Source organism: Salmo salar, chromosome ssa20, assembly GCF_905237065.1.
Source record: "Salmo salar chromosome ssa20, Ssal_v3.1, whole genome shotgun sequence".
NCBI classification, from domain to species: domain Eukaryota; kingdom Metazoa; phylum Chordata; class Actinopteri; order Salmoniformes; family Salmonidae; genus Salmo; species Salmo salar.
In genome coordinates, this window is record NC_059461.1 from 78,983,252 (window position 1) to 79,011,204 (window position 27,953).

At 46.0% G+C, this 27,953-nt stretch overlaps 1 protein-coding gene across 8 annotated transcripts in view; it reads right to left on the reverse strand.

The window, feature by feature from the left end:
- robo2 (roundabout, axon guidance receptor, homolog 2 (Drosophila)) overlaps positions 1-27,953 on the reverse strand; it is a 583,693-nt gene that overhangs the window by 68,712 nt on the left and 487,028 nt on the right. For all 8 annotated transcript variants that reach the window (XM_014163401.2, XM_014163406.2, XM_014163402.2 and 5 more), the window contains 8 exons: positions 27,539-27,663; positions 21,304-21,475; positions 17,061-17,266; positions 15,783-15,864; positions 15,076-15,241; positions 14,805-14,971; positions 13,290-13,411; positions 3,632-3,863 (listed from right to left, as the gene is read on the reverse strand). In XM_014163401.2, coding sequence (XP_014018876.1) covers positions 3,632-3,863; positions 13,290-13,411; positions 14,805-14,971; positions 15,076-15,241; positions 15,783-15,864; positions 17,061-17,266; positions 21,304-21,475; positions 27,539-27,663 — 1,272 coding nt within the window. The remainder of the gene's footprint in view (positions 1-3,631; positions 3,864-13,289; positions 13,412-14,804; positions 14,972-15,075; positions 15,242-15,782; positions 15,865-17,060; positions 17,267-21,303; positions 21,476-27,538; positions 27,664-27,953) is intronic.

Genomic DNA, 27,953 nt, shown 5'->3' on the forward strand with positions numbered 1-27,953 from the left:
GACATCAGCCCCTGAGAGACAGGGCCCAGAGCCCACAGCAGACAACAGCCCATGAGAGACAGGGCCTAGAGCCCACAGCAGACACCAGCCCCTGAGAAACAGAGCCCACAGCAGACACCAGCCCCTGAGAGACAGGGCCCAGAGCCCACAGCAGACATCAGCCCCTGAGAGACAGGGCCCAGAGCCCACAGCAGACACCAGCCCCTGAGAGACAGGGCCCAGAGCCCACAGCAGACAACAGCCCCTGAGAGACAGGGCCTAGAGCCCACAGCAGACACCAGCCCCTGAGAAACAGAGCCCACTGCAGACACCAGCCCCTGAGAGACAGGGCCCAGAGCCCACAGCAGACACCAGCCCCTGAGAGACAGGGCCCAGAGCCCACAGCAGACACCAGCACCTGAGAGACAGGGCCCAGAGCCCACAGCAGACACCAGCCCCTGAGAGACAGGGCCCAGAGCCCACAGCAGACACCAGCCCCTGAGAGACAGGGCCTAGAGCCCACAGCAGACACCAGCCCCTGAGAGATAGAGCCCAGAGCCCACAGCAGACACCAGCACCTGAGAGACAGGGCCCAGAGCCCACAGCAGACACCAGCCCCTGAGAGACAGGGCCCAGAGCCCACAGCAGACACCAGCACCTGAGAGACAGGGCCCAGAGCCCAGAGCAGACACCATCTCCGGGTTTCATTATTAACCTCACATCGTTGTCATCTCATAGAAACTCACTGACCGACCTACCAAGCGTGCGTGCGGGTAAACGAATAACAACGAAGCAAACTGAAAATAAAGTTTTAAAAAATTATGTATTTCTCATTTCCGCTGCGACTGGCAAGAGAGTCACACCACAGCAGAATGCTGACAGGTCAATTACTCTGAGGCTGCCTCTCTCTCACCTCCCCCAGCTAGCCCCCACCCCCCTCCAAAATGGCACGTGTCATGCTGCAGATCAACGCTCATCCCTCACTGGAGTCATACTGGTACACTGACCCCCAAAAGGCCAAGAGAGGACCAGGCATGGAGGAAGAAGACAAACGGCTCCGATGATGGACGCCATATTAGAAACCCCCACCAACGGAGCAGCCCATCTCCCATCATGCTTAGAGGCCTCTGCCGCCCTCCGCAGCTGTGTTAGATTACACAAAGGTGACAAAACGCTAAGTAGCAGCAGCCATCAGTGACAATGTCGTTCAAAGTTAACGTTATGAATGATTTAACAGCTTATGAATATGCATATTTGCACTAAACAATACACAGTTCTCATTAGGAACAGTGGCGGCTGCTGTAATATAGCCATTAACCTAGTGATGTATGGCTGGCAGGAATGTGACCCCCTGTCTCCACATGTACACACACACGTACACACACACACACACACACACACACACACACACACACACACACACACACACACACACACACACACACACACACACACACACACACACACACACACACACACACACACACACACACATACACACACACACTACCGTGCTATTGAGGGGATGGAGACTCACATCACAGCACACACTGCCATCACTCCCATACTAAACAGTGGAGTGCTAATCTGGGCCTCAGAGCTATTGAGATATACAGTAACTCATTTTCTATGCTGGGAAAAGACAGACAGCAGGAGTAGATACTGTACTGTTGGCCTCCTACCCCCACTGACTACTGATTCTAACTCTCCCCAAGAACCAGGCAGGCTGGCTGGGTGTTTATCATACTAGATGGGCCTCTGGTCCCTTCTGAGTCCCTGTCAGTGGACTTCATATCACTGGAATGTGTTCAAGAGTGTGTTCTATAAATAGGATGTGTTCTATTTATCATCCCCTTGGCTTGACTGTCTGCCTCCACTCTCCCCTCTCCAGATGGACCAGAGAGAAGAAGAGAGAAACAAAGTGAATGACAGAGGGTAGAGTAATGGTGAGTATTATCCCATCATCCTCCTGGTGGAGATGCTCTGGGGATGTGGATGCTATAATAATGTTAGCTGATGGATACACTGAGTTTTAAATCACTCTCCATACCCCTATTACCTATAAAACGAACTAACTCCACCGGTCTCACAGTGTCTGTCTCGTGGTCTCACAGTGTCTGTCTCGTGGTCTCACAGTGTCTGTCTCGTGGTCTCACAGCGTCTGTCTCATGGTCTCACAGGAACCTCCAGCACAGTCTCTGCCTCTCTCTGTCTGACTCTGCCTCTCTCTGTCTGACTCTGCCTCTCTCTGTCTGACTCTGCCTCTCTCTGTCTGCCTCTGCCTCTCTCTGTCTGCCTCTGCCTCTCTCTGTCTGCCTCTGCCTCTCTCTGTCTGCATGTGACTGGGACGGGTCGACACCCACAGAGGTTCTGCTCTGACAGAAATAGAAAGAGCTAAATCTCTCAGAGGGCCCAGGCTGCAGACAGAGAAGAGGCAGGGAGTTTTATCATTGCTGGTAATAGCTGGGATAGGCAGGTGCTGTGGGGCGGTGTGTGTGTGTGTGTGTGTGTGTGTGTGTGTGTGTGTGTGTGTGTGTGTGTGTGTGTGTGTGTGTGTGTGTGTGAATGTGTGAGATGAAGCAGTCACAGGGCATACATAGCATACATACAACATACATAGTGCTGCAGCATACAGGGGCTGGTCACAGGAGACAGGACCCCTCCACTAAGACTGGGGAAAATAAATGGGCCTATCACAGCAGCCGGATCTGAACTGTCTCCTCTCTTCCCAGGGCTGGATGTGGTTGTTTAGGGAAAGGAAGGGAGGGAGGACATAGCCTTGGGCTATCTGTGTGTTTATGTTGATCATGTTCACCTGCATGGACTGTAAATGTTTGTCTAACCTACTATTCACCTTCATCACATGAATAGGTACAGCATGTACAGCTATAGCACTGTCCACTTCATCTGCCTATTCTTAGTGTAACAGGTAATGATGTGAATCCCAGTTCTACTCCATTAGAAGTGGGAAAGTATGGAGGATCCAACAGGCTGGCCCGAGGCCTGGAGGTATGGATTGTGTGTGTGTGTGTGTGTGTGTGTGTGTGTGTGTGTGTGTGTGTGTGTGTGTGTGTGTGTGTGTGTGTGTGTGTGTGTGTGTGTGTATCAGTGTGCAGCATGTCTCTCTCTGGCCCTGTCATGTCCTGTCAGAGTCAGGCTGAGGGTGACAGCTCCACTTCCCAGCAGGAAGTGAGCGAGCACTGTGTCCAATCACAGCTCAGCTCATGGCTGCAGGGTGATGGATGAGAAGCGGACCAACAGAAACAATCATAAACAATCAAGCACTGCAGAAAGGTCAGCATGCTACACAGTGGCAGGACACACACACACACACACACACACACACACACACACACACACACACACACACACACACACACACACACACACACACACACACACACACACACACACACACACACACACACACACACACACACACACACACACACACACACACACACACACACACACACACACACACACACACACACACACAATACCCCTAAAATGTCACAGCAGGACACAGAGTATTGTGAGCGACATGTATGATATCATGACAATTGGACGCCCTACAGGGAAACATGTCAAACAGTTATTCTAAATCTGGACGGAGGAAAATGTCCATGAAATAACATGGTGATTTCTTTACCTTCCTCTGTGGTGCGAGCCGACCTGGACTCACTGTCCATGCCCTGGAACTCATTGAAGTAGGGCCGGACCTTGATCTCATAGATGATGCCTTTCTTGAGGTTGGAGAAGACCACACTGCGCTCTGAGGGGATCTTCACATCCTGGGTCTGCCAGGGTCCTGGGGAAAACAGGCCAGACGTCTGCCTGTACAGAACTCTGTAGCCCTGGATGAACTGGGACTGACGGTCCACCTTGGAAAGAGACATGGGGAGAAGAGAAGAGAGGGGTTAGCTTCAATCACCTGTTCAAGGTTCCTAGGAAATACAACATTGATTTTCTCAGTTGGGACAAAGTTAAGAGGATATACAACGTGTCTTCTCGTCAGTTAGGACAGTTAAGAGAAAATACAACATGTCTTCTCTTCAGTTAGGACAGAGTTATGAGGAAATACAACATGTCTTCTCTTCAGTTAGGACAGAGTTAAGAGAAAATACAACATGTCTTCTCGTCAGTTAGGACAGAGTTAAGAGGAAATACAACATGTCTTCTCTTCAGTTAGGACAGAGTTATGAGGAAATACAACATGTCTTCTCTTCAGTTAGGACAGAGTTAAGAGGATATACAACATGTCTTCTCATCAGTTAGGACAGAGTTAAGAGGATATACAACATGTCTTCTCTTCAGTTAGGACAGAGTTAAGAGGAAATACAACATGTCTTCTCATCAGTTAGGACAGAGTTATGAGGAAATAGCTAAAGATCATGACCATAGGTGTGCAGCACGGTAGTCAGACACCAGAGTACATTAAAGAATGTTGTTCAACAGATGTACTTGTTTCTCCCCAAGATCACATCGTGCCACTTTAGAGGCTGTTCCAGTTTTAATGGGTCTTTTATCATCAGAGCTGACACAATTAGCTCAATTAGCATCTTTCCTCCAAGAGAGAGAGCAAGAGCAGAGAGAGAGAGAGAGAGAGAGAGAGAGAGAGAGAGAGAGAGAGAGAGAGAAAGAGAGCAGAGGAGGAGAGCAGAGAGAACAGAAGAGAGAGAGAGCAGAGGAGAGGAGAGGAGAGAGCACAGAGAGAGCAGAGGAGAGAGAGAGAGAGAGAGAGAGAGAGAGAGCAGAGGAGAGCGAGGAGAGGAGAGGAGAGGAGAGGAGAGGAGAGGAGAGGAGAGGAGAGGAGAGGAGAGGAGAGGAGAGGAGAGGAGAGGAGAGGCGAGGCGAGGCGAGGCGAGGAGAGGAGAGGAGAGGAGAGGAGAGGAGAGGAGAGGAGAGGAGAGGAGAGGAGAGGAGAGGAGAGGAGAGGAGAGACAGAAAGAGAGAGCGAGAGAGAGAGAGCAGAGGATAGAGAGCAGAGAAGAGAGAGATAGCAGAGGAGAGTAGAGGAGAGGAGAGGAGAGAGCGCAGAGAGAGGAGAGGAGAGAGCGCAGAGAGAGCAGAGGAGAGAGAGAGAGAGAGAGCAGAGGAGAGCGAGGAGAGGAGAGGAGAGACAGAAAGAGAGAGCGAGCGAGAGAGAGAGAGCAGAGGATAGAGAGCAGAGAAGAGAGAGAGAAATAGCAGAGGAGAGTAGAGGAGAGGAGAGGAGAGAGCGCAGAGAGAGGAGAGGAGAGAGCACAGAGGGAGAGAGAGAGAGAGAGAGCAGAGGAGAGCGAGGAGAGGAGAGGAGAGACAGAAAGAGAGAGCGAGCGAGAGAGCGAGAGAGCAGAGAATAGAGAGCAGAGAAGAGAGAGAAATAGCAGAGGTGAGTAGAGGAGAGGAGAGAGCGCAGAGAGAGGAGAGGAGAGAGCGCAGCGAGAGCAGAGGAGAGTAGAGGAGAGGAGCGAGATAGAGCAGCATGGCATTATCTCTCTCTCAGCACACTGAGCACACAGCACCCAGGACCTGCATAAAAAGGCTTTCAGGAGCAAGGCTATTGAAGCCATACATATGCATGTCTCGCTTGTATTGTAAATACCAACTAGTGAAACCTAAGGCAGGGTCCCACAAGGCCTAGAACAAACGTGTGAGTGTGAAACGATTGGTCGGTGATTGTCGTCCAACCCAGAGGAACTCTGGGAGAATATGGAATACAAACCAGGGACAATAAAGACAATTCTGCCCAATTGAGGAGACAGGGAGCCCAGAGGTGCGATGGTGATGCAATAGAGGTGCGCTGGTGCTCTCCCAGTCGATAAGGGGCCTTGGTTCTAAACTTGGGCCCATTTAGCGAGAGAGAGAAAAGTTGAATTTATAATGATGAGGAGGAGAGGGCATAACTCCCAGTAATGGCTGGTTAACAGTGGGAGAAGTGAGCGGGCCTTTCAACTGGGATATTAAGCAGCTGTTTCAGCCTGTGTAGCCGGAGTAAATAAGCAGAATGGATTCTGGGCTAGCGTGGTGTGTAACTTTCAATAATGGAATGATTTGGGACTATAAAAGCCTTTCCGAGGCCGCACTATGATTACTGAATGGGCCCTGATTGATTAGGTGGCGGTGTTCTGTGTTGATTGTACACACACTCATAAAGCAATGTTTAAGTATTGAATTAGCCTTTTAGTCTGGGGGGTGAGAGCTTATTATGGGGTGTTAATAAACATGTCACAGGGAAAACTGGTAAAGTGGTTCATTTAGAAATGAAAGCAGCCACCCCAATGACATCATAAATACCAGCTACTGACTGATTTACTGTGGAACGGAACAACCCGGGCTGGTTAACACAGGACGGGAGAACAATGAGGAAATAAAGTCACCCTTCAGTAAGAAGAAGAGAGTGCATGTTTAAATGCCATGGTCTAATGTAGAAATAGACTGGAAGTTACTACTGCTGCATACCCTCGTACTGGAAGTTACTACTGCTGCATACCCTCGTACTGTAAGTTACTACTGCTGCATACCCTCGTACTGTAAGTTACTACTGCTGCATACCCTCGTACTGTAAGTTACTACTGCAGCATACCCTCGTACTGTAAGTTACTACTGCTGCATACCCTCGTACTGTAAGTTACTACTGCTGCATACCCTCGTACTGTAAGTTACTACTGCTGCATACCCTTGTACTGTAAGTTACTACTGCAGCATACCCTCGTACTGTAAGTTACTACTGCTGCATACCCTCGTACTGTAAGTTACTACTGCAGCATACCCTCGTACTGTAAGTTACTACTGCTGCATACCCTCGTACTGTAAGTTACTACTTCTGCATACCCTTGTACTGTAAGTTACTACTGCTGCATACCCTCGTACTGTAAGTTACTACTGCAGCATACCCTCGTACTGTAAGTTACTACTGCTGCATACCCTCGTACTGTAAGTTACTACTGCAGCATACCCTCGTACTGTGAGTTACTACTGCTGCATACCCTCGTACTGTAAGTTACTACTTCTGCATACCCTTGTACTGTAAGTTACTACTGCTGCATACCCTCGTACTGTAAGTTACTACTGCAGCATACCCTCGTACTGTAAGTTACTACTGCTGCATACCCTCGTACTGTAAGTGGCATGATTTCTCGCAATGATTCAGCCTCAGTCCAAGTCGTGTTTCTAAATTGATTAAACAGTGTCTCTCTGGCACATGTCCGTCCTTATGGTGGGGTAGACACAGACAGACTGTGCAATGGGTGTGTGTATGTGTGTGTGTGTGTGTGTGTGTGTGTGTGTGTGTGTGTGTGTGTGTGTGTGTGTGTGTGTGTGTGTGTGTGTTGGGGAGCAGGTGTGTGTCAGGGAGAGGTTGGTAGGTAAGCTGGTTTGAGCTACACTCCAGAGAGGGAAGACCACAAACATGCCAAATATACACAATTAATGTCAATGTACTTGTTTCTATGCAAAGCCTTAGTCTTAATTCAAAATTAACCAAAGATAGATGCAAGATTGATGAGACCAGATGTCCCTGACACCTCTTTTGATGTTCGCTACAGCTGAAAGAAACCATTTATCAACTGTTTGATGTTCACTTACTTAAGAGTCAGTTATTATAATATTTCAAAGCTGTAGAGTCTTAGGATTTACATGAAAACACCAATAGGAGCCCTGAGGAACACATTGCCAGCTTCAAAGAATCATCATCCCCTTTATATCAACTCTTTAGGACTCAAGGTTGTAAAATCAAAGACATAAAACAGCCCAGAGCAGGACAGCTTCAGACACTGTTTGAGAATGAAGTTGGTGTAAATTGAAATTGATTTCCTATATTTAATCTTGTATGACAAAATAAAGAAACACACAGACACCTGGCAGAGCTGAATAGCACTAACTAAGTGCAAAGTGTGCTGAATGGTTATGTCTGTGACAGACAGGTGGATTGTCACATGCACCAAATACAAAAGGTGTAGACCTTACCATGAAATGCTTACTTACTATTTTCTGTCTTAAGGGATTGTATGTTCATTACCGGAGATAAATAACGAAGTGCGCCCCCTCTCTGACGAGCGCCACAATACTACAGCCAAAATGGGAGCCACGTAGAAAAACTACAAGTTATAGCTAATTTAAAAGAAAAACAAGCCTGAAACTCTTTCTAAAGACTGTTGACATCTACTGGAAGCCCTAGGAACTGCAATCTGGGAGGTATTCCTTTGATATTCCCATAGACAGCCATTATAATGAGTGATGAGCTCAACAACAAAAAATTCCTGAATGGATTCTCCTCTGGGTTTCGCCTGCTATATCAGTTCTGTTATACTCACAGACATTATTTTAACAGTTTTGGAAACTTTAGTGTGTTTTCTATCCAATACTACCAGTTGCATATCCTAGCTTCTGGGCCTGAGTAACAGACAGTTTACTTTGGGCACCTCAGTCATCCAAACTTCCAAATATTGCCCTCTACCCCGAAGTTAACCAACAATGCAGTTTTAAGAAAATAGAGTTAAGAAAATATTTACTAAATAAACAATAATGAGGCCATATACAACGGGTACCGGTACCAAGTCAACGTGTGGGGGTACAGGTTAGTCGAGGTAATTTGTACATGTACTGTTGGTGGGGTAAAGTGACTCTGCATAGATAATAAACAGCTAGTAGCAGCAGTGTAAAAACAAAGGGGCGGGGCGTGTCAATGTAAATAGTCTGGGTGGCCATTTGATTAATTGTTCAGCAGTCTTATGGTTTGGTGGTAGAAGTTGTTAAGGAGCCTTTTGGACCTAGACTTGGTGCTCCGGTAATGCGGTAGTAGAGAGAACAGTCTATGACTTGGGTGATTGCAGTTTTTGACAGTTCTTTGGGCCTTCCTCTGACACCGTCTGATAGAAAAATTACATATTTACCTGGTTTGTTTGATATTAATAGTTAGCAATTAATACTTAACAAATAGGAAGACATTTCTGTTCTGTTTAGTTCTGTTTCTGTAAAGAGATGGTTTCCTCTCTAGCTTCCAGAAGTTAGTCTGGGCGTAGGGTCAAGGAACTGGGTTTTGCTAGATAGCTTGGGCTGACAATGACTTGGTGATAATTACCTAAAGCTGGCATTCCATAGACAAGATGTGGTGTGTGTGACCCAAGATAGAGATAGCCTGGAAGAGTTTAGAACAATGCCTCATTGTCCTGGCATCTGGGAACTAAGACGGGTTGGGGGTAAAACACCATCTTTGTAGATATCCAAGGTGGCTTATCGGAGTTGGAACCAGTCTGATTTAGCATTTTTAAGTCCTATATAAGGTCTCTGTTTTATCATTATATATTCTATTCAAGTGAAAGAGACTTGTCATTTCTGCAAACAATCATCTTTATTCAATATCGATTAATTACTGCAATAATGAAACCATTGACCCAACAGTCATGAGGTTGAAAATGTCAGTGAAGACACTTGCCAGTTGGTCCTCGCCTGCTCTGAGTGCATGTCCTGGTAATCCGTCTGGCCCCGTGGCCTTGTGAATGTTGACCTGTTTAAAGGTCTTGCTCACATCGGCTACGGAGAGTGTGATCACACAGTCGTCTGGAACAGCCTGTGCACTCATGCATGGTTCAGTGTTACTTTGGGCATTTAGCCCATCTGGTAGGCTCGTATCACTGGGCAGCTCGTGGCATGGTTTCCCTTTGTAGTCTGTAATAGTTTGCAAGTCCTGTATTGATGATTTTCCGGTTTGATGGTCCATCTGAGGGCACAGCGGGTTTCTTATAAGCATCCTGATTAATGTCCCGCTACTTGAAAAACGGCAGCCTGTAATCCATGGCTTCTGGTTGTGATATGTAAGTATGGTCACTGTGGGGAGTGGGAATGACGTCGTTGATGTACTTAATGATGAAGCCGATGACTGAGGTTGTATACTCCTCAATGCCATTGGATGAATCCCAGAACATATTCCAGTCTGTGGCAGCAAAACATTGCTGTAGCATAGCATCCATGTCATCTGACCACTTCTGTATTGAGGGAGTCACTGGTACTTCCTGCTTTAGTTTTTGCTTGTAAGCAGGAATCAGGAGGACAGAATTATGGTCAGATTTTCCAAATGGTGGTAAATGGTGGTGGTAAATAGACAGTAACATGACTCTCCTGTGAGGATCCAAATACTTTACGTTGTGTAGAAAATATACAGATAAAGAGAATGTTTTTGTGATGATAAGACTGTGATTTTAGTTATGTAACGAGATCATTGTAAATGTTGATACCTTGCTTCGTAACTAGCTACAGCCCAGGGAACCCAGGGAGCGTGTCAGCAAGACAGAAATGCCCCCTTTCTACCTGAGGGTATAAAGCATTTGAATTAAGAATGTTAAGAATTAACATATCGGACTAGGATGACCACAAGCTGCAGCCAAGGTCTACGGATAGTCGTGAACCCAAAAACGCAACACGAGGTTGAAGAAGACAAAGGAACCTCTTAACAATCAATGCTATGTTTGAGTAGCATTTCTAAGTACTGTATCTAAGAAGGTGAATTCAAGCAGGACCATCTGGTTATTATTTTCAAGTTATCGTTTGTCTACATTGCTTTCTTCCCCACGCTGGGATCACCTACACGGTTGATTAGCCATCCTCAGAAGACCACTCTGCCAGAATGAGTACAAGGAAACAGACAACTAAGAGAAAGGACAGTGTGACATCTTGTGGACAATCAGAGAATTACACCCGAGAACGAAGGAGACGGTCATCCAAAGAACAAGGCCTACGTCGAACCTCTCTCACTAAGCGGAACTCGGCCCACGAAGGCCTGGGCCCAACAGAGCTAACCAACGGAGACCTTCAACATGTAAATACATGCATTACACTTCTTACCCATAAGAGCGGCAGTCCGGGGCAAGGTAATAGGGCTAAACTAAGCGTAGTTTACAAATGTATCCAAGTGTTGTTTCTCTTTCTCTCTCGCTCTCTCTCTCTATTTAAATCTCCATCTTGTGTAACACGTGTTATATTGTGTTGGTTCACTAGGGACCTGTTGTCATCGTATTACGTTTCTAATCAATAACCTATACCGTGTGTGTGTATGTGTATCTTATAGTATAATTTAGCTTGTTAGGAAATAAATAATATAATACATTTGTGTTGTACGGAATGATCAATGAGAGCTGGGTTTGTGCAGATTTACAGAGTCTACGACATTCAGAATGAGACTGATATGAGGAAATGATTAATTAGTGACTGGTATGATATCTATATATTCTTGAGTTAATTTGGGAAATGGTAACTCATTAAACAAACTTTTCCCATGGTGCCCCAGATTCCTAATGAATAAATTGTTACATGATTAATTTAATCAAGTAATAATTAAACGTAGGATGTAATTATTCAATGAATAACAGTCATCATATTAACCTCTTGACGGTCGCCTAGGATAGGGGCGCCACAGCGCATTTTGAAAAAAATTCGTGCCCATTTTAAACGGCCTACTACTCAAACTCAGAAGCTAGGATATGCATATAAAAAACACCCTAAAGTTTCTAAAACTGTTTGAATGGTGTCTGTGAGTATAACAGAACTCAAATGGCAGTCAAAACCCCGAGACAGATCGAAACAGGAAGTGGAATTCTGAATTGCGGACTCAACTTCATCACGTTGCCTATTAATCACACCGTGAGCTATGGTTCATTGAGCACTTCCTATTGCTTCCACTAGATGTCCCCAGTCTTTACAGAGTGATTTGAGTCTCCTACTGTGAAAACTGACAGAATGACACGCTGTGGAACGTGGTCACACGGAGAGGGCCATCACCATTATGACGCCGGCGCCACTGGCTACCCTCCCCTTTCGAAAAGTTCATAAAGACAATGCAATCGTCCCCCTTGAATCTTATTGGAGCTCTGGTTGAAAAAGGCCCTAAAGATTTATGTTATACAACGTTTGACATGTTTGAACGAACCTAAATAAGAAAAAAATGCATTTTGTTGAAAGAGTAGCCCCGCGCATGTCGGAACTTTTGGTGCAGCCTTCAGAACGTGCTAACATCAACAAGCTAATGGAACATAAAGGATGAACTTTTTCGAACGAAAATACATTTGTTGTGGACCTGGGATTCCTGGAAGTGCCTAAGGATGAAGATAATCAAAGGTAAGGGATTATTGACAATAGTATACAAGACTAGATTTGATATGCGATTGTTCCAAGATGGCGCTGACCTGTATTGCTAGCCTATGGTTCTGAGTATCGCATCCCCTTTTATCGCAAAGTGTGATTACCCAGTAAAGTTATTTTTAAATCTGGCATTACAGGTGCTTTCAAGAGATATTCATCTATAAATCTTAGAATGACAATATTACATTTTAAAAATGTTTTCGAATAGTAATTTAGTAAATTGTAGCGCTGTTTCATCGGATGCATTTGAGGGAAAATAGTTAGTCAACGTTACACACCGATGTAAAATGCTGTTTTTATATATAAATATGAACTTTATGGAACAAAAGAAGCATGTATTGTGTAACATGATGTCCTAGGTGTGTCATCTGATGAAGATTGTCAAAGGTTAGTGCTGCATTTAGCTTTTTTTTGGTTATTTGTGATGCATGTGGTTGGTCGGAAAATGGCTATGTGGCTACTTTTACGATATACTAACATAATCTAATGCTTTGCTTTTGCTGTAAAGCCTTTTTGAAATCGGACAACGTGGTTCGATTCAGGAGAGGTGTATCTATAAAACGATTCTTCAATTTTGTTATGCTAATGGCGATAGGATTTTTCGCTGGATGTCCGTCCCGCATAAGGGATGGAGGCCGCACAGGGGTTAATGATAGTCACGTCACAACAATAGCTACGAAAAATATAGATGAAAACTCTCTTGGTAGATAGTGTGGTCTACAGTTTATCATGAGGTACTCATCCCTCAGATGAGCAATACCTCAAGACTACCTTAATATTAGACAGCTGTTATTGACAAATAGACACTCACCACCACCCCTCATCTTACCGGACGTAGCTGTTCTGTCCTGCCAATGCACGGAAAATGCCAGCCTCCTGTATATTATCCGTGTTGTCGTTCAGCCACGACTTGGTGAAACATAAGATATTATAGTTTTTAATGTCCCATTGGTAGAGAGTCTCGAACGGAGCTCATCCGGTCTATTCTCCAGTGATTGCACATTGGCCAATAGAACAAATGGTAGAGGCGGGTTACCCACTCGCTAATGAATTCTCAAAAGGCACCCTGATCTCCTCCCCCTGTATTTCCTTATTTTCTTCATGTGAATGACAGGGATTTGGGCCTTGTCTGGGAGCAGCATTATATCCTTCACATCAGACTCATTAAAGACCAATCACAGTGTGACACTTACCGTCCAGGTGACCTGAATGGTGGTAGGGCTCAGGACGACCGGGTTATGAAGACGAACTATGACCTCCCCCAGCTCCTTCTGTACATGTCTGTGGTCCACCCCCTGGGCTGGAGGACTGATGTCTGTAGAGAGAGAGAGAAAGAGAGAGAGAGGGGGGAGAGAGAGAGAGAGAGAGTGAGAGAGAGGATGAGAGCGAGTATGAGAGAGAGAAAGAGAAAGAGTGGAAGAGAGAAATAGAGAGAAAGAAAGCGAGAGAGAGATAGATTACTTTCAGTTCTCCTACTTAGTTTTCAAAGCCACGGTTCCCTCCAATCCTTACAATGAGGCCGAGTCAAGCATAAGAGGTTTTGTTGAGAGAACGGATGAATAGACCAATCAGACTCCACAAAGGAGTCGACACTCTATGATCATGACTTCATTTGAAAAGAAGCAACTTCATCTGCATTAGAATGACCTCATTTCAGTTTTAATAAAGAACTCGTTTGGGTTTGAGAAAAGAAAGAGAGAACTTAAGATCCTTTCTCCTCTCTGCTCTTACTGAGGCCCAGCCAGAGAACAACTACCACATCAACGAGTGAACTCCGAACACATGAATGAATGACACTGTGACACTATTTCCCAACACAGTTCCCATTTCGTTCATACTTGCATGTGTTTTCAGTTAAAAGCCAATCAAACCCCCCAGTGAAACGCAGATTCAGTGTGGTCAAAGAAAATACACAATCATGGCAACTGACATATGTTGGTCCTATTTACTGAGGGCAAATAGATGGGCAAATACAAAACATTATTCACAAGAGGAAACAGTATTTCAAAACAGGCCCAATGAAAACAGCCAATAAAGTCATGAATCACAGAGTCGTAATAGAGGACGACAGGCCAAACGCAGTTAAGCAGACATCAATTCATCTTCAGTGACTGCCATTGCCAATAACCATCTCTGTGCATCAAAACGAAGCAAACAGCAAATAAAGAGAGATGTACTGCTATTCAAATTGACTCCCTCTCTCCATGCACAACCTAATAGTGGCCTGCAATTGGACAATGTTAACCGAAAGGTTGCAGGAGTATTGCGGTGGACTGGACTTATCAAATAAATGTAATAAGAAGACTGAGGTCTATATGGCACCTTAATCTAATCTTCTTTGAGTTTGGAGGCAGTCATTTTCTCCAGTTATGATCATTAACATAGCAGGGATAGCGCTAACTCACTTAGGCCTTCCAAAAGTAGACATGCTTATTTTACATAATTGCCTGACTGTAGCCTTAATGAGCAGAGCTGAGATGGATAGTTTGACCTCTGGAAGTTGTGGCTATCTCGGTAGAACTGTTACTGTTCAGCCCACACAGTACCGTGCTGAGAGGCCCTGATAACTATCTAACTGGAACACGATGACCTTTTCCCTATCGAAAGCTGCAGCAGTCAATGTGAAGGGGAGGCTAAATTAGAAATGTTATTATAGGGAAAATTATTACCAAAATCTTTAAAGTTCTATCTGAGTATAAGGCCCATACCTTGTGTCCTGACGGGCTCTGACATGGGGCTGGGATCACTGAGGCCCTGGGTGTTGACCGCCCGTACCATGAACAGGTAGATGGTGTTGGGGCGCAGGCCTTTGACCGTGTACTGCGTGGTCTTCACGTGGTCCGCAACCGTCTGCCAACTGTTGCTCACCGACTGGCTGCAATGGGACAATGAAAAGGATATCACAAATGTGCTACCACAATAATTAAGAAGCAATACAAAAGTGAAAAAAGGAAATCACTCCGGTTCTTCATAACTAACCTGAAGGCTTCGATGACAAAAGAGGAGATGGGCGTGGCCCCAGTCAGGCCGGGTTGCCAGGACAACGAGACGCTGTTCTTGGTGACGTCAGTGACCTGGGGTTTGGAGGGAGGGCCAAGGAGCTCGTTGTCATCACGGTTCTTAATGACCATCACCCCAGCTTGGTCTGGAGGAGAAAGAGACCAGTAACTATTTGTCACACCCTGATATGTTTCAACTGTCTTTGTGCTTTTCTCCACCCCCTTCCAGGTGTCGCCCATCTTCCCTATTATCCCCAGTGTATTTATAGATGTGTTCTCTGTTTGTCTGTTGCTAGTTCGTTGTGTTCGTCAAGCCTACCAGCGTTTTTCCCCTTGCTCCTGTCTGTTTCTAGTTCCTGTTTTGTAGTTTTCCCAGTTTTGATCATTCTAACTGCCCTGACCCTGAGACTGCCTGCCGTTCTGTACCTTTTGGACTCTGATCTGGAGCACTGACCTCTACCTACCCTGACCTGTCGTTTTGCCTGCCCCTTGTTCTAGTAATAAACATTTGTTACTTCGACATTGTCTGAATCTGGGTCTTCCCTGAAATGTGATACTATTGTTAATGAAGATGAAGAGGAATGGATAAATAACTCTTCCCAGAATGGAATACTGTATGTATGGTATAATGAGCATGTATTTGTGTTCACTACAAAACTAGGTGAAGACATGTTCACTGTGCCAAACCTTTGACCTCCAGGAAGGCGCTCCATGATGTCTCGCCACTGGAACTGGCAGCCACACAGGTGTAGATCCCAGAGTCAGAGAGCTAGGGTAGAACGGATAAACATAGAACATGTGATGGGACCATCCCTGAGGTCACAACAGTGCGTCATGTGAGGGGTCCATCCCTGAGATCACAACAGTGTGTCATGTGAAGGGTCACGACAATGATTCTTAACTCTTCTTGAAATGCACTGTTGGTTAAGGGCTTGTAAGTAAGCATTTCACGATAAGGTCTACACTTGTATTCGGGGCATGTGACAAATAAAGTTTGATTTGTGTGTCATTGTGAGTGCCTCAAAGTGCTGACGCAAATTTCCTAATGAATTCCATTTTCTCCTCACCCCCTCCACCACTTTACCCCCCTCCCGCTATCCCCCTGTCCCCTCTGTCCCCCCACCACCCCACCAACCGCAACAAAGGCTGGCTAATTCATTTAGGGTGGGCCACTGAAGCCCCCTGGACCGATGACAGCTGGCTTGTCTCTCCAACCCTCTCTCTCTAGAATGTTAGTTGTTTGTTGGTTTTCTTCCCTCCATTTATTAAATAAAATGTCAGTGGTCGGCAACTTTGTCAAGCGTAATGGATATTCCACAGAGGCCTCGGAATGGGGAAAGGAGGATGTGAGGACTTTTAATTCAATTTACCCTAAATGTTGTACGTTTGTGTGTGTGTGTGTGTGTGTGTGTGTGTGTGTGTGTGTGTGTGTGTGTGTGTGTGTGTGTGTGTGTGTGTGTGTGTGTGTGTGTGTGTGTGTGTTGTTTAACCGTTCACCCCTGCAGCTGGAACCTGTCCAGCCCTCTACTGCAGAGTCTTGTAAGAGCTGCCGTGTCACTAAGTGATAGTATCAAACAATTTATTAAAATCAATACTGTCCATTAATCTCTTTAAAGCAATCCGATTCCTCACATCACGCTCATGCATGCCTAAGCATGTGACACACCCAGAGGGGAGAAAGAGGAGACAGACAGAGATCCATTAAGGGGAATGGATGGAAACAGGGAGGTAGAGAACGAAGGCTACAGACAAGGATTTACACAATAGTACGCAGTATATTTACAGCCCTCATCATATGAACCCCATATCTAGTGTATGTGTCGTTCTAGAACTGTCGGAACTAGAAGCACAAGCATTTCACTACTCGCTTTAACATCTGCTAACCATGTGTATAGGACCAATACAATTCTATTTGATTTGATTCTCTTTATGACTGGACCAGGCAGTGGCTCCAGTGGTTCTCACCCTGAGGCTCCTCATCTGGAGGCTGCCCAGCTCCTGCAGGGACATGCGGGGATCCTTCCCCAGCAGACTGACCCCGTCTTTCAGCCAGCTGATGGAGGGGATGGGGTCTCCTGACGCCTGACACTTTAGCAGGGCCACGCTGTCCACTCCCAGCGTCTGATTGGACGGACCCTGACGGATTATGGGCGGCGGCCTGTCTGTCAGCACTGGGATAAGGTGAGAGACAGAGAGCCCGTTTGATACAGCAGGAAAACAATTCTGCAGCAACAGAAAATGTGAATTATTATGTGGATTATAACATTTTGGTAAGGGTTTTTCATAAAAGTCTGACATTTCAAAGTGGAAATGACAAACTTCTGAAGTATTTTTGAAACTCAAATACACTACAAGTAAAACATTTCCTGTACAGGAAAGTTATCCTGCAACAGGGGGATCAATTTAAGATCCTACATCTGTAAGCCTTTTAATGGATTTATCATGAAGTGAAAGGATGTGGTAACAGTGTCATAAAGCTGGTCTATTTTCTCAGCAGGTCTTGTAATTCCACCACAGGACAATGACGACGCTCTGACTATGCTTCCAGGAAGAGGAGAAAGATTTGCTGAGTATTGTTTTCCAGACTGTCTATTGATGTGGCTGGGGGCTGGAAGTGATTTTTCAGTTACAGGCTGAATACCCTTACATTTACACCTTACCCAGGAGTCTGTGGTGGCGTACAGTGGCAAAGGCACTGCCTGTTGACTCAGGGTGGTTCAGATAAATACTCCATCATGTTCAGTGGGGAACACTGTCAGAGGTCCCCACTGGCACCCAGAACTGAAACAAACATTTCACTCCCCAGAGAGTAGCACCCCACAGAAATGATCAGTCAGAATTGCAATAATGTAACAAAACCACTGTGAGGAAAATAAAATAATTTGTTTTGTTTTGTTTATATCGATGCTAATGTTCAATGCTGTTTGGATGAACATATGCTTTTGTAATGTGTGGGAGAATGTCTGTGGGTTGTACTGTGAAATAGTGTACATGTCAGAGGTGCTGTATCTATGAGTTACAGTTACCGTGCCCTGGCACTTTCTGTGTCAGCTGCGGTGAATACTGTTGAGTCCCCTGGCATTACACAGCACACAGTAACTAACAGGTAGGATTAATGATGTCAGACCTGCAGGGGCTAATTAGACAGTCAACTTCGCTAACCTTTCAACACATCACACCCTCTCTCTCTCTTCCTATTTCTCTCTCTCTTTACTATCTCCTTCTTTCACTTTCTCTCCTGCAGGTAAGTCAGAAGGAGGGACGGAAGAAACATATTTGCCTTGGTATGGCAGAACCATGACATTATTTACTTTAGCAGAGAGAACCATGGCTTGATTATCTTTAGCTGAGAGAACCATGGCTTAATTATCTTTAGCTGAGAGAACCATGACTTAATTATCTTTAGCTGAGAGAATCATGGCTTGATTATCTTTAGCTGAGAGAACCATGGCTTGATTATCTTTAGCTGAGAGAACCATGGCTTGATTATCTTTAGCTGAGAGAACCATGGCTTGATTATCTTTAGCTGAGAGAACCATGGCTTGATTATCTTTAGCTGAGAGAACCATGGCTTGATTATCTTTAGCTGAGAGAACCATGGCTTAATTATCTAGCTGAGAGAACCATGGCTTGATTATCTTTAGCTGAGAGAACCATGGCTTGATTATCTTTAGCTGAGAAAACCATGGCTTGATTATCTTTAGCTGAGAAAACCATGGCTTGATTATCTTTAGCTGAGAAAACCATGGTTTGATTATCTTTAGCTGAGAAAACCATGGTTTGATTATCTTTAGCTGAGAGAACCATGGATTGATTATCTTTAGCTGAGAAAACCATGGCTTGATTATCTTTAGCTGAGAAAACCATGGTTTGATTATCTTTAGCTGAGAGAAAAATGGAGAGAAGGTGAATGTACACCATACGGGCCCTGCTGAATTCATAATTTATTTCTATTTCAGTGATAATATTCGACCTCTTCCACCACGCTGGAATGCTTTTATCGGAAAAGCTGGTGGTTAAATACATCAACCAGAATTACCATGAGTCTAACCCGCACCCAGAGAGCATTAAAAACAGCCCTATCTGTACATCTAAGGCCTCACTGTTAGTTCTACTTTCCCCATTAACTCACTGAGGGAGTTATCTGCTTGTCACTGTTATCACTTGGCATGATTCTAATGGCCATTATTGGCTCAGATGGAGCCATATGTGTTCCAATGCTTAGACACTGAAGCACAGCTGGAAGGGTTCTGTTATGTGTCTTAATGATTCCGTCTGCTCTGAGTAATGACTCCATTGCATTACATGTTAAGATATTATGACAGAAAGTATGAGAAAACCCTGGGTGAGTTTGGCTAGTCTGGTCCAGCAAGGAGGGGATGATGAGGATGGTGGATGGTGGATGGATGGCGTGATGAAGTGATGGAGGCTGGGGAGGAGAGCAGGAGAGGAAGGGGGGGGGGGGTTGGCCTTGACTGTTTGCATCAGGAATTTCTCATTACCGATCTCCTTGAACCCAGCTACTCTGCTGGCCTCCCAGGACACTGAATCACCTGCTCTCAGCAGCAGGGGGTGACCATGACCTCACCCTAGACAGCCAGCTAGCCCTCCTCCTCCACTCCTTCTCCTCTTCTCCTGTCCTCCCTCAGCTCTGCCTAACAGCCAACTCCCTCACACGTTCCTCCTCTTACACAGTCCAGCCATACACTCCCTTACCTCCCTATACCTACACAGAGGCGTAGATAGAAAGATAGGTTCACTACTATTACAGTACCACACACCCTTAGAATACAGGATGTGTGTGTGTTCCAACAGACAGTACATACACAGTAAATCTAGTTAGATATTACTGCACTGTTGGAGCTAGAAACACGAGCATTTCGCTACACCCACAATCAAATCAAATGTTATTTGTCACATGCGCCGAATACAACAAGTGTAGACCTTACAGTGAAATGCTTACTTACAAGCCCTTAACCAACAATGCAGTTTTAAGAAAAATAAAAGTAACAAATAGTTAAAGAGCAGCAGTAGCAATAGCGAAGCTATATACAGGCGGTACCAGTACATCTGCTAAACATGTGTACAGTATGTGACAAATCACATTTGATTTGAACACTAGAACATGAGACGAGCAATGTGTCTTAAGGATATGACCTCTAAAACCCATTTTAGGGACATAGAAAAGCATACTAAGAAACATGGGGTGTGATCACAACAATTCAAAATCCCCTTCTCTTACAAAATGGTGTCTGACATGCTGTTCTTCTTTCTCCAGGCTGATCCTTCACAAGGCGTCTGAACTGCCGTCTATCTATCTTCCCATCTCCACAACAGAACAGATTAGAACAGGCTCTCATAAGTCATCCTGGAGACTAACTGCTGTCACTCACTCAATCACTCAGTCCTTGACTCACTGCCTCCCTCAGTCAGATGCTGCTGATCATTATACTGAGACTCAAGGGCAATGCTGTATTCCCTCTCCAGCTAAACTTCTACAAGTTTTTCATTCAGTTCTGTCATAAAAATAAAATATATATAAAAAAAATACTATGAAATATTGCAAAAGCAAGGTCATGGGCAAGTATAATTTGTAGATATTTCTCCGACAAAATTCCTGTACATGGTAAAATGAGGTTTCTTTTACGCTACATTTCCCCCAGTACTTTTGGGGATGAGGACGCTCAAGGGCAAAATCCACATTAGAGAGTCAACCGGGCAAGGCATGGGCTCTGTTAATTCACTCTGCTAATTCACTCTGTTAATTCACTCTGTTAATTCACTCTGTTAATTCACTCTGTTAATTCAATCTGTTAATTCACTCTGTTAATTCACTCTGTTAATTCACTCAAAATGAAAGACTCTTTCCTCACTGTTAATTCATGTGTGTGAATTATCTAGTTGGAGTACAGGGAAGGCTGTGTGTGTCTGACTGTGTGTCTGACTGTGTGTGTCTGGCTGTGTGCGTCTGGCTGTGTGCTTCTGGCTGTGTGCTTCTGGCTGTGTGCTTCTGGCTGTGTGCTTCTGGCTGTGTGCGTCTGGCTGTGTGTGTCTGTGTGAATTATGTGTCTGCACAAGTATGTGTGTGTCTGCATTGATGTCTGTGTATGTGTGTGTTCTGATAGCATAGCAGAGTGTGTATGCATACTGCATTAATGGGTGGTGCTGTTGAGTTTTGGCATCGGGGTGGGTATGCGGCAGGCCTCACCATCTGTGACCTCCAGTTGGGCCTTGGCGAGGATGCTGCCAGCCACGGTCAGGGCCTGGCAGATGTAGTAGCCTGCGTCTGCTCGCTGCACGGCCGAGATGGTCAGGTCTCCACTGGAGGACACAGAGAAGCGACTGTTGGGCTGCTGGGGCTGGTTGGGAAACAGCAGGTTCTGCAGGAAGAGAGGAAGCAGGCCAATTAGTAGAGGGACATGGACCCATTACAGCCAGGAACACATCCAACTGAAACACACTCACATAGCTTCATCACTCTGATCTGGGGACGGACGGACGGACGGACGGACGGACGGACGGACGGACACACACACACACACACACACACACACATACACACGGACGGACGGACGGACGGACAGTTAAAAGATCCATTCCATCAATCACCAGGTTAATGAATTACACACAACTGTCACATCTGATGGCATGGTTACACATAATAGCTGCCATATATTCCCCCAGTCAGCCATGCCAGAGGCTCCAGAGAGCTGGGAGGGAACACGGTCTGAGAGCTGGGAAGGAACACGGTCTGAGAGCTGGGAGGGAACACAGTCTGAGAGCTGGGAGGGAACACGGTCTGAGAGCTGGGAGGGAACACAGTCTGAGAGCTGGGAGGGAACACGGTCTGAGAGCTGGGAGGGAACACGGTCTGAGAGCTGGGAGGGAACACGGTCTGAGAGCTGGGAGGGAACACGGTCTGAGAGCTGGGAGGGAACACGGTCTGAGAGCTGGGAGGGAACACGGTCTGAGAGCTGAGAGGGAACACGGTCTGAGAGCTGTGAGGGAACACGGTTTGAGAGCTGAGAGGGAACACGGTCTGAGAGCTGGGAGGGAACACGGTCTGAGAGCTGAGAGGGAACACGGTCTGAGAGCTGAGAGGGAACACGGTCTGAGAGCTGGGAGGGAACACGGTCTGAGAGCTGGGAGGGAACACGGTCTGAGAGCTGGGAGGGAACACGGTCTGAGAGCTGGGAGGGAACACGGTCTGAGAGCTGGGAGGGAACACGGTCTGAGAGCTGGGAGGGAACACGGTCTGAGAGCTGAGAGGGAACACGGTCTGAGAGCTGGGAGGGAACACGGTCTGAGAGCTGGGAGGGAACACGGTCTGAGAGCTGGGAGGGAACACGGTCTGAGAGCTGGGAGGGAACACGGTCTGAGAGCTGGGAGGGAACACGGTCTGAGAGCTGGGAGGGAACACGGTCTGAGAGCTGGGAGGGAACACGGTCTGAGAGCTGAGAGGGAACACGGTCTGAGAGCTGGGAGGGAACACGGTCTGAGAGCTGGGAGGGAACACGGTCTGAGAGCTGAGAGGGAACACGGTCTGAGAGCTGGGAGGGAACACGGTCTGAGAGCTGAGAGGGAACACGGTCTGAGAGCTGGGAGGGAACACGGTCTGAGAGCTGGGAGGGAACACGGTCTGAGAGCTGGGAGGGAACACGGTCTGAGAGCTGGGAGGGAACACGGTCTGAGAGCTGAGAGGGAACACGGTCTGAGAGCTGGGAGGGAACACGGTCTGAGTCTCTCTGTCTACTCTTGGTCAAGGCTTTGATAGCTTGTTTCATTCTACTTTAATAGCTTGCTTCATTCTTCTTTGATTGCTTGTAACATTCTGTTGTCTGGCCCTCTAGCAGTCTCTATGGGGGTGCCACAGGGTTCAATTATCAGGCCGACTCGCTTTGAATACATCAATGATGTCACTCTTGCTGCTGATGATTCTCTGATCCACCTCTACGCAGACGACACCATTCTGTATACTTCTGGCCCTTCTTTGGACACTGTGTTATTAACTAACCTCCAGACGTGCTTCAATGCCATACAACTCTCCTTCCGTTGCCTCCAACTGCTCTTAAATGCAAGTAAAACTAAATGCATGCTCTTCAACTGATTGCTGCCCACTCTTGCCCGCCCGTCCAGGATCACTACTCTGGACGGTTCTGACGTAGAATATGTGGACAACTACAAATACCTAGGTGTCTGGTTAGACTGTAAACTCTCCTTCCAGACTCACATTAAGCATCTCCAATCCAAAATGAAATCTAGAATCGGCTTCCTATGTCGCAACAAAGCTTCATTCACTCATTCTGCCAAACATACCCTCGTAAAACTGACTATCCTACCGATCCTCGACTTTGCAGATGTCATTTACAAAATAGCCTCCAACACTCTACTCAACAAACTGGATGCAGTCTATCACAGCGCCATCCGTTTTGTCACCAAAGCCCCGTATACTACCCACTATTGCGACCTGTACGCTCTCGTTGGCTGGCCCTCGCTTCATACTCGTCAACAAACCCACTGGCTCCAGGTCATCTACAAGTCTCTGCTAGGTAAAACCCCGCCTTATCTCAGCTCACTGGTCACCATAGCAGCACCCACCTGTAGCACGCGCTCCAGCAGGTATATTTCACTGGGGGTGCCATAGGGTTCAATTATCAGGCCGACTCGCTTTGAATACATCAATGATGTCACCCTCAAAGCCCCCAAAGCCAATTCCTCCTTTGGTCGTCTTTCCTTCCAGTTCTCTGCTGCCAATGACTGGAACGAACTGCAAAAATCCCTGAAGCTGGAGACTCATATCTCCCTCACTAACTTTAAGCACCAGCTGTCAGAGCAGCTCACAGATCACTGCACCTGTACATAGCACATCTCTAATATAGCCCATCCAACTACCTCATCCACATACTGTATTTCTTGCTCCTTTGCACCCCAGTATCTCTACTTGCACATTCATCTTCTGCACATCAATCACTCCAGTGTTTAATTGGTATATTGTAATTACTTCACCACCATGGCCTATTTATTGCCTTACCTCCCTAATCTTACCTCATTTACACACACTGTATATAGATTTTTTTCTACTGTATTATTGACTGTATGTTTGTTTATTCCATGTGTAACTCTGTGTTGTTGTTTGTGTCGAACTGCTTTGCTTTATTCTTGGCCAGGTTGCAGTTGTAAATGAGAACTTGTTCTCAACAAGCCTACCTGGTTAAAAAAAGGTGAAATAACTTACAAATTTAAAATTCTGCTTTGCTCCTCATAATTGGTCTGGGGCTGCTATGTTTACACATAGTCTCTCACGGTCCCCCCTCAGTCCCTCTCCTTAATGACTTACTGTTTTAATTTGTTGTCTTAATAAATACCTTCACATCTTATTTAAAGTGGGATGAGAGAGAGCGAGAGAGACGGATACAGAGAGCAAGAGAAAGAGAGAGAGAGACAGACAGACAGACAGACAGACAGACAGACAGACAGACAGACAGACAGACAGACAGACAGACAGACAGACAGACAGACAGACAGACAGACAGACAGACAGACAGACAGACAGACAGACAGACAGACAGACAGACAGACAGACAGAGAGACAAAGAGACAGAGAGACAGAGAGACAGAGAGAGAGACAGAAAGAGCAAGAGAGACAGAGACAAAGAGAGACAGAGACAAAGAGAGACAGAGAGACAAAGAGGCAGAGAGACAGAGAGACAAAGAGGCAGAGAGACAGAGAGACAAAGAGACAAAGAGGCAGAGAGACAGAGAGACAGAGAGAAAGAGACAGAGTGTGTGAGAGAGAGAGAGAGAGAGAGAGAGACAGAGAGAGAGAGAGAGAGAGAGAGAGAGAGACAGAGAGACAAAGAGTCAGAGAGACAGATAGAGAGAGAGACAGAAAGAAAGAGAGACAAAGAGAGAGATACAGAGAGAGAGAGACAGAGAGAGCAAGAGAGACAGAGACAAAGAGACAAAGAGACAAAGAGACAGAGAGACACAGAGACAGAGAGACAGAGAGAAAGAGACAGAGAGAGACAGAGAGACAGCGAGAGAGAGAGACAGAGAGACAGAGAGGCAGAGACAAAGAGAGACAGAGAGACAGAGAGAGAGACAAAGAGACAAAGAGACAGAGAGACAGAGAGACAAAGAGACAGAGAGACAGAGAGAAAGAGACAGAGTGAGAGAGAGAGACAGAGAGAGATAGACAGAGAGAGAGATTAAGAGACAGAGAGAGACAGAGACAGAGAGAAAGAGAGAGAAAGAGAGACAGAGAGAGACAAAGAGACATAGAGACAGAGGCAAAGAGAGAGACAGAGAGAGACAGAGAGAGACAGAGAGAGAGAGAGAGAGAGAGAGAGAGAGAGAGAGAGACCGAGAGAGACAGAGTGAGACAGAGAGAGAGAAAGACAGAGACAGAAAGAGAGAGAGAGACATCGAGACAGAGAGAGACAGAGAGAGAGAGAGAGAGAGAGAGAGAGAGTGAGAGACAGAGACAGAGAGACAAAGAGACAGAAAGACAGAGAGACAGAGAGAGACAGAGAGACAAAGATACAGAAAGACAGAGCGACAGAGACACAGAGACAGAGAGAGAGAGAGACAGAGAGACAAAGATACAGAAAAACAGAGAGACAAAGACACAGAAAGACAGAGAGACAGAGAGACAGAGAGACAATGATACAGAAAGACAGAGAGAGACAGAGACAAAGATACAGAGAGACAGAGACAAAGATACAGAAAGACAGAGAGACAGAGAGAAAGAGAGAAAGAGAGAAAGAGAGACAGAGAGAAAGAGAGAAAGAGACAGAGAGACAGAGGGCGATGGGGATAGAAAATGCATGAAGCATCAATAAACCAAGAAACAGTGAGAGGGAACATAGTGGTGTGACCCGGCTATTGTGAAATCAATGTAAAAGACCTGGGGCACAGTGCCAGTACATGGGAGTCTATTTACTGAGAGGATACTGGTGTAAATGAATGTTGATCTTTGTATGTACATGCTCGTATGCCCTGTTACAGTGAGTCAGATAGGATTCATCACTTACTTTGATGTGAGAATGGGCTGAGAATAGGTTTCAGCAAGTGGGTCTGTGTGTTGGGTATCGGCGTGAGTGTTTTGCATGCAAATGTGTATTCCACCCCTTTCCAATCTCTGAGTGGCACTTTGCTGTAATTGTCTGGCCTCAGGCTCCATGTGTGTGTGTGTGTGTGTGTGTGTGTGTGTGTGTGTGTGTGTGTGTGTGTGTGTGTGTGTGTGTGTGTGTGTGTGTGTGTGTGTGTGTGTGTGTGTGTGTGTGTGTGTGTGTGTGCGTGCGTGTGTGCGCACGCGTAGTGTGTGTGTGTGTGTGTGTGTGTGTGTGTGTGTGTGTGTGTGTGTGTGTGTGTGTGTGTGTGTGTGTGTGTGTGTGTGTGTGTGTGTGTGTGTGTGACTCCCAGCCAGAGCTGCATCATATCCCTGGTTCATCTACGGGTCCTGGCAGGCTCCTAATTACTGCTGTTGTTGTTGTGTGGACTATGAGGACCTCCAGCTATGTGAAGGACTATCTGCTCTGCTCTGTGTGAGGGTAGGATCACTGTTATCAGCACGGTGTCATGGGAACTGATTACCTCCTCGCTGGCCACACAAAGGTGTATCTGGTGTGTTGTGTGTGTGTGCCAGAGATACTGATGGAAGATAGAGCGAGTTCGTGTAGCCGGGGTGCTGAGTGTCACACAGACTGACATCATAGACACAGCAGAGTCCTCCCGACACAGTCAACCACATGGTTATTATCCAATCTAAGTGGTGTGTGTGCTGATAACACTGGACAGTACAGTAACACAGTAATAACTGCTAGTCATAAATAATGCATGATGGACACACACTGGATGAAAAAACACTGAACATTCTTGTAAATACAGAGGTATGAAGACTGGACTAAGCTATTTTACAGTTCTTTACAGTACAGGACCAGTAGTTGAAGACTGGAACAAGTTGTTTTACAGTTCTTTACAGTATAGGACCAGTAGTTGAAGACTGGACCAAGCTGTTTTACAGTTCTTTACAGTACAGGACCAGTAGTTGAAGACTGAACCAAGCTGTTTTACAGTTCTTTACAGTACAGAACCAGTAGTTGAAGACTGGACCAAGCTGTTTTACAGTCCTTTACAGTACAGGACCAGTAAATGAAGACTGGACCAAGCTGTTTTACAGTTCTTTACAGTACAGGACCAGTAGATGAAGACTGGACCAAGCTGTTTTACAGTTCTTTACAGTACAGGGCCAGTAGTTGAAGACTGGACCAAGCTGTTTTACAGTTCTTTACAGTACAGGACCAGTAGATGAAGACTGGACCAAGATGTTTGACAGACCAGTAGTTTTTCCTTACCATGCTTTTCCTGGTCAGGTCGGGTGTTCAGGAAAAGCTCCTGGCCCTGCTATGGGTCATTGAGAGGTGTTTATGTGCTCTTCTTACCTGGCTGCCCTCCTTCTGCCAGAAGACTGCAGGCTGGGGGTTGCCCTTGGTCTCACAGGGGAAAGTTGCTGTGCGACCCTGGGCCACGATCTGGTCCCGCGGCCTGATGACGAACTGGGGTGCAGCTGGGGTCAAAGGGCAGAAACACCAGGGTTACAATTCAGAGTTAGACAGAGTTGAAGCATGGGGCACGATCAAGGGAGTGTGGGGTGTTCAAGCAAAAGAACAGTCAGGCACCACAAGGACAAATCAAAATTGGCATGTCCTACACTATTATAAAAAAGGGTTCCAAAGGGATTCTTCGGCTGTTCAAATGGCAGAACCATTCCAGGTAGAAATATTTTGTGTTCCCTGTAGAACCCTTTCCACATAGCATTCTACCGGGAACCCAAAATTATTCTACCTGGAACTGAAG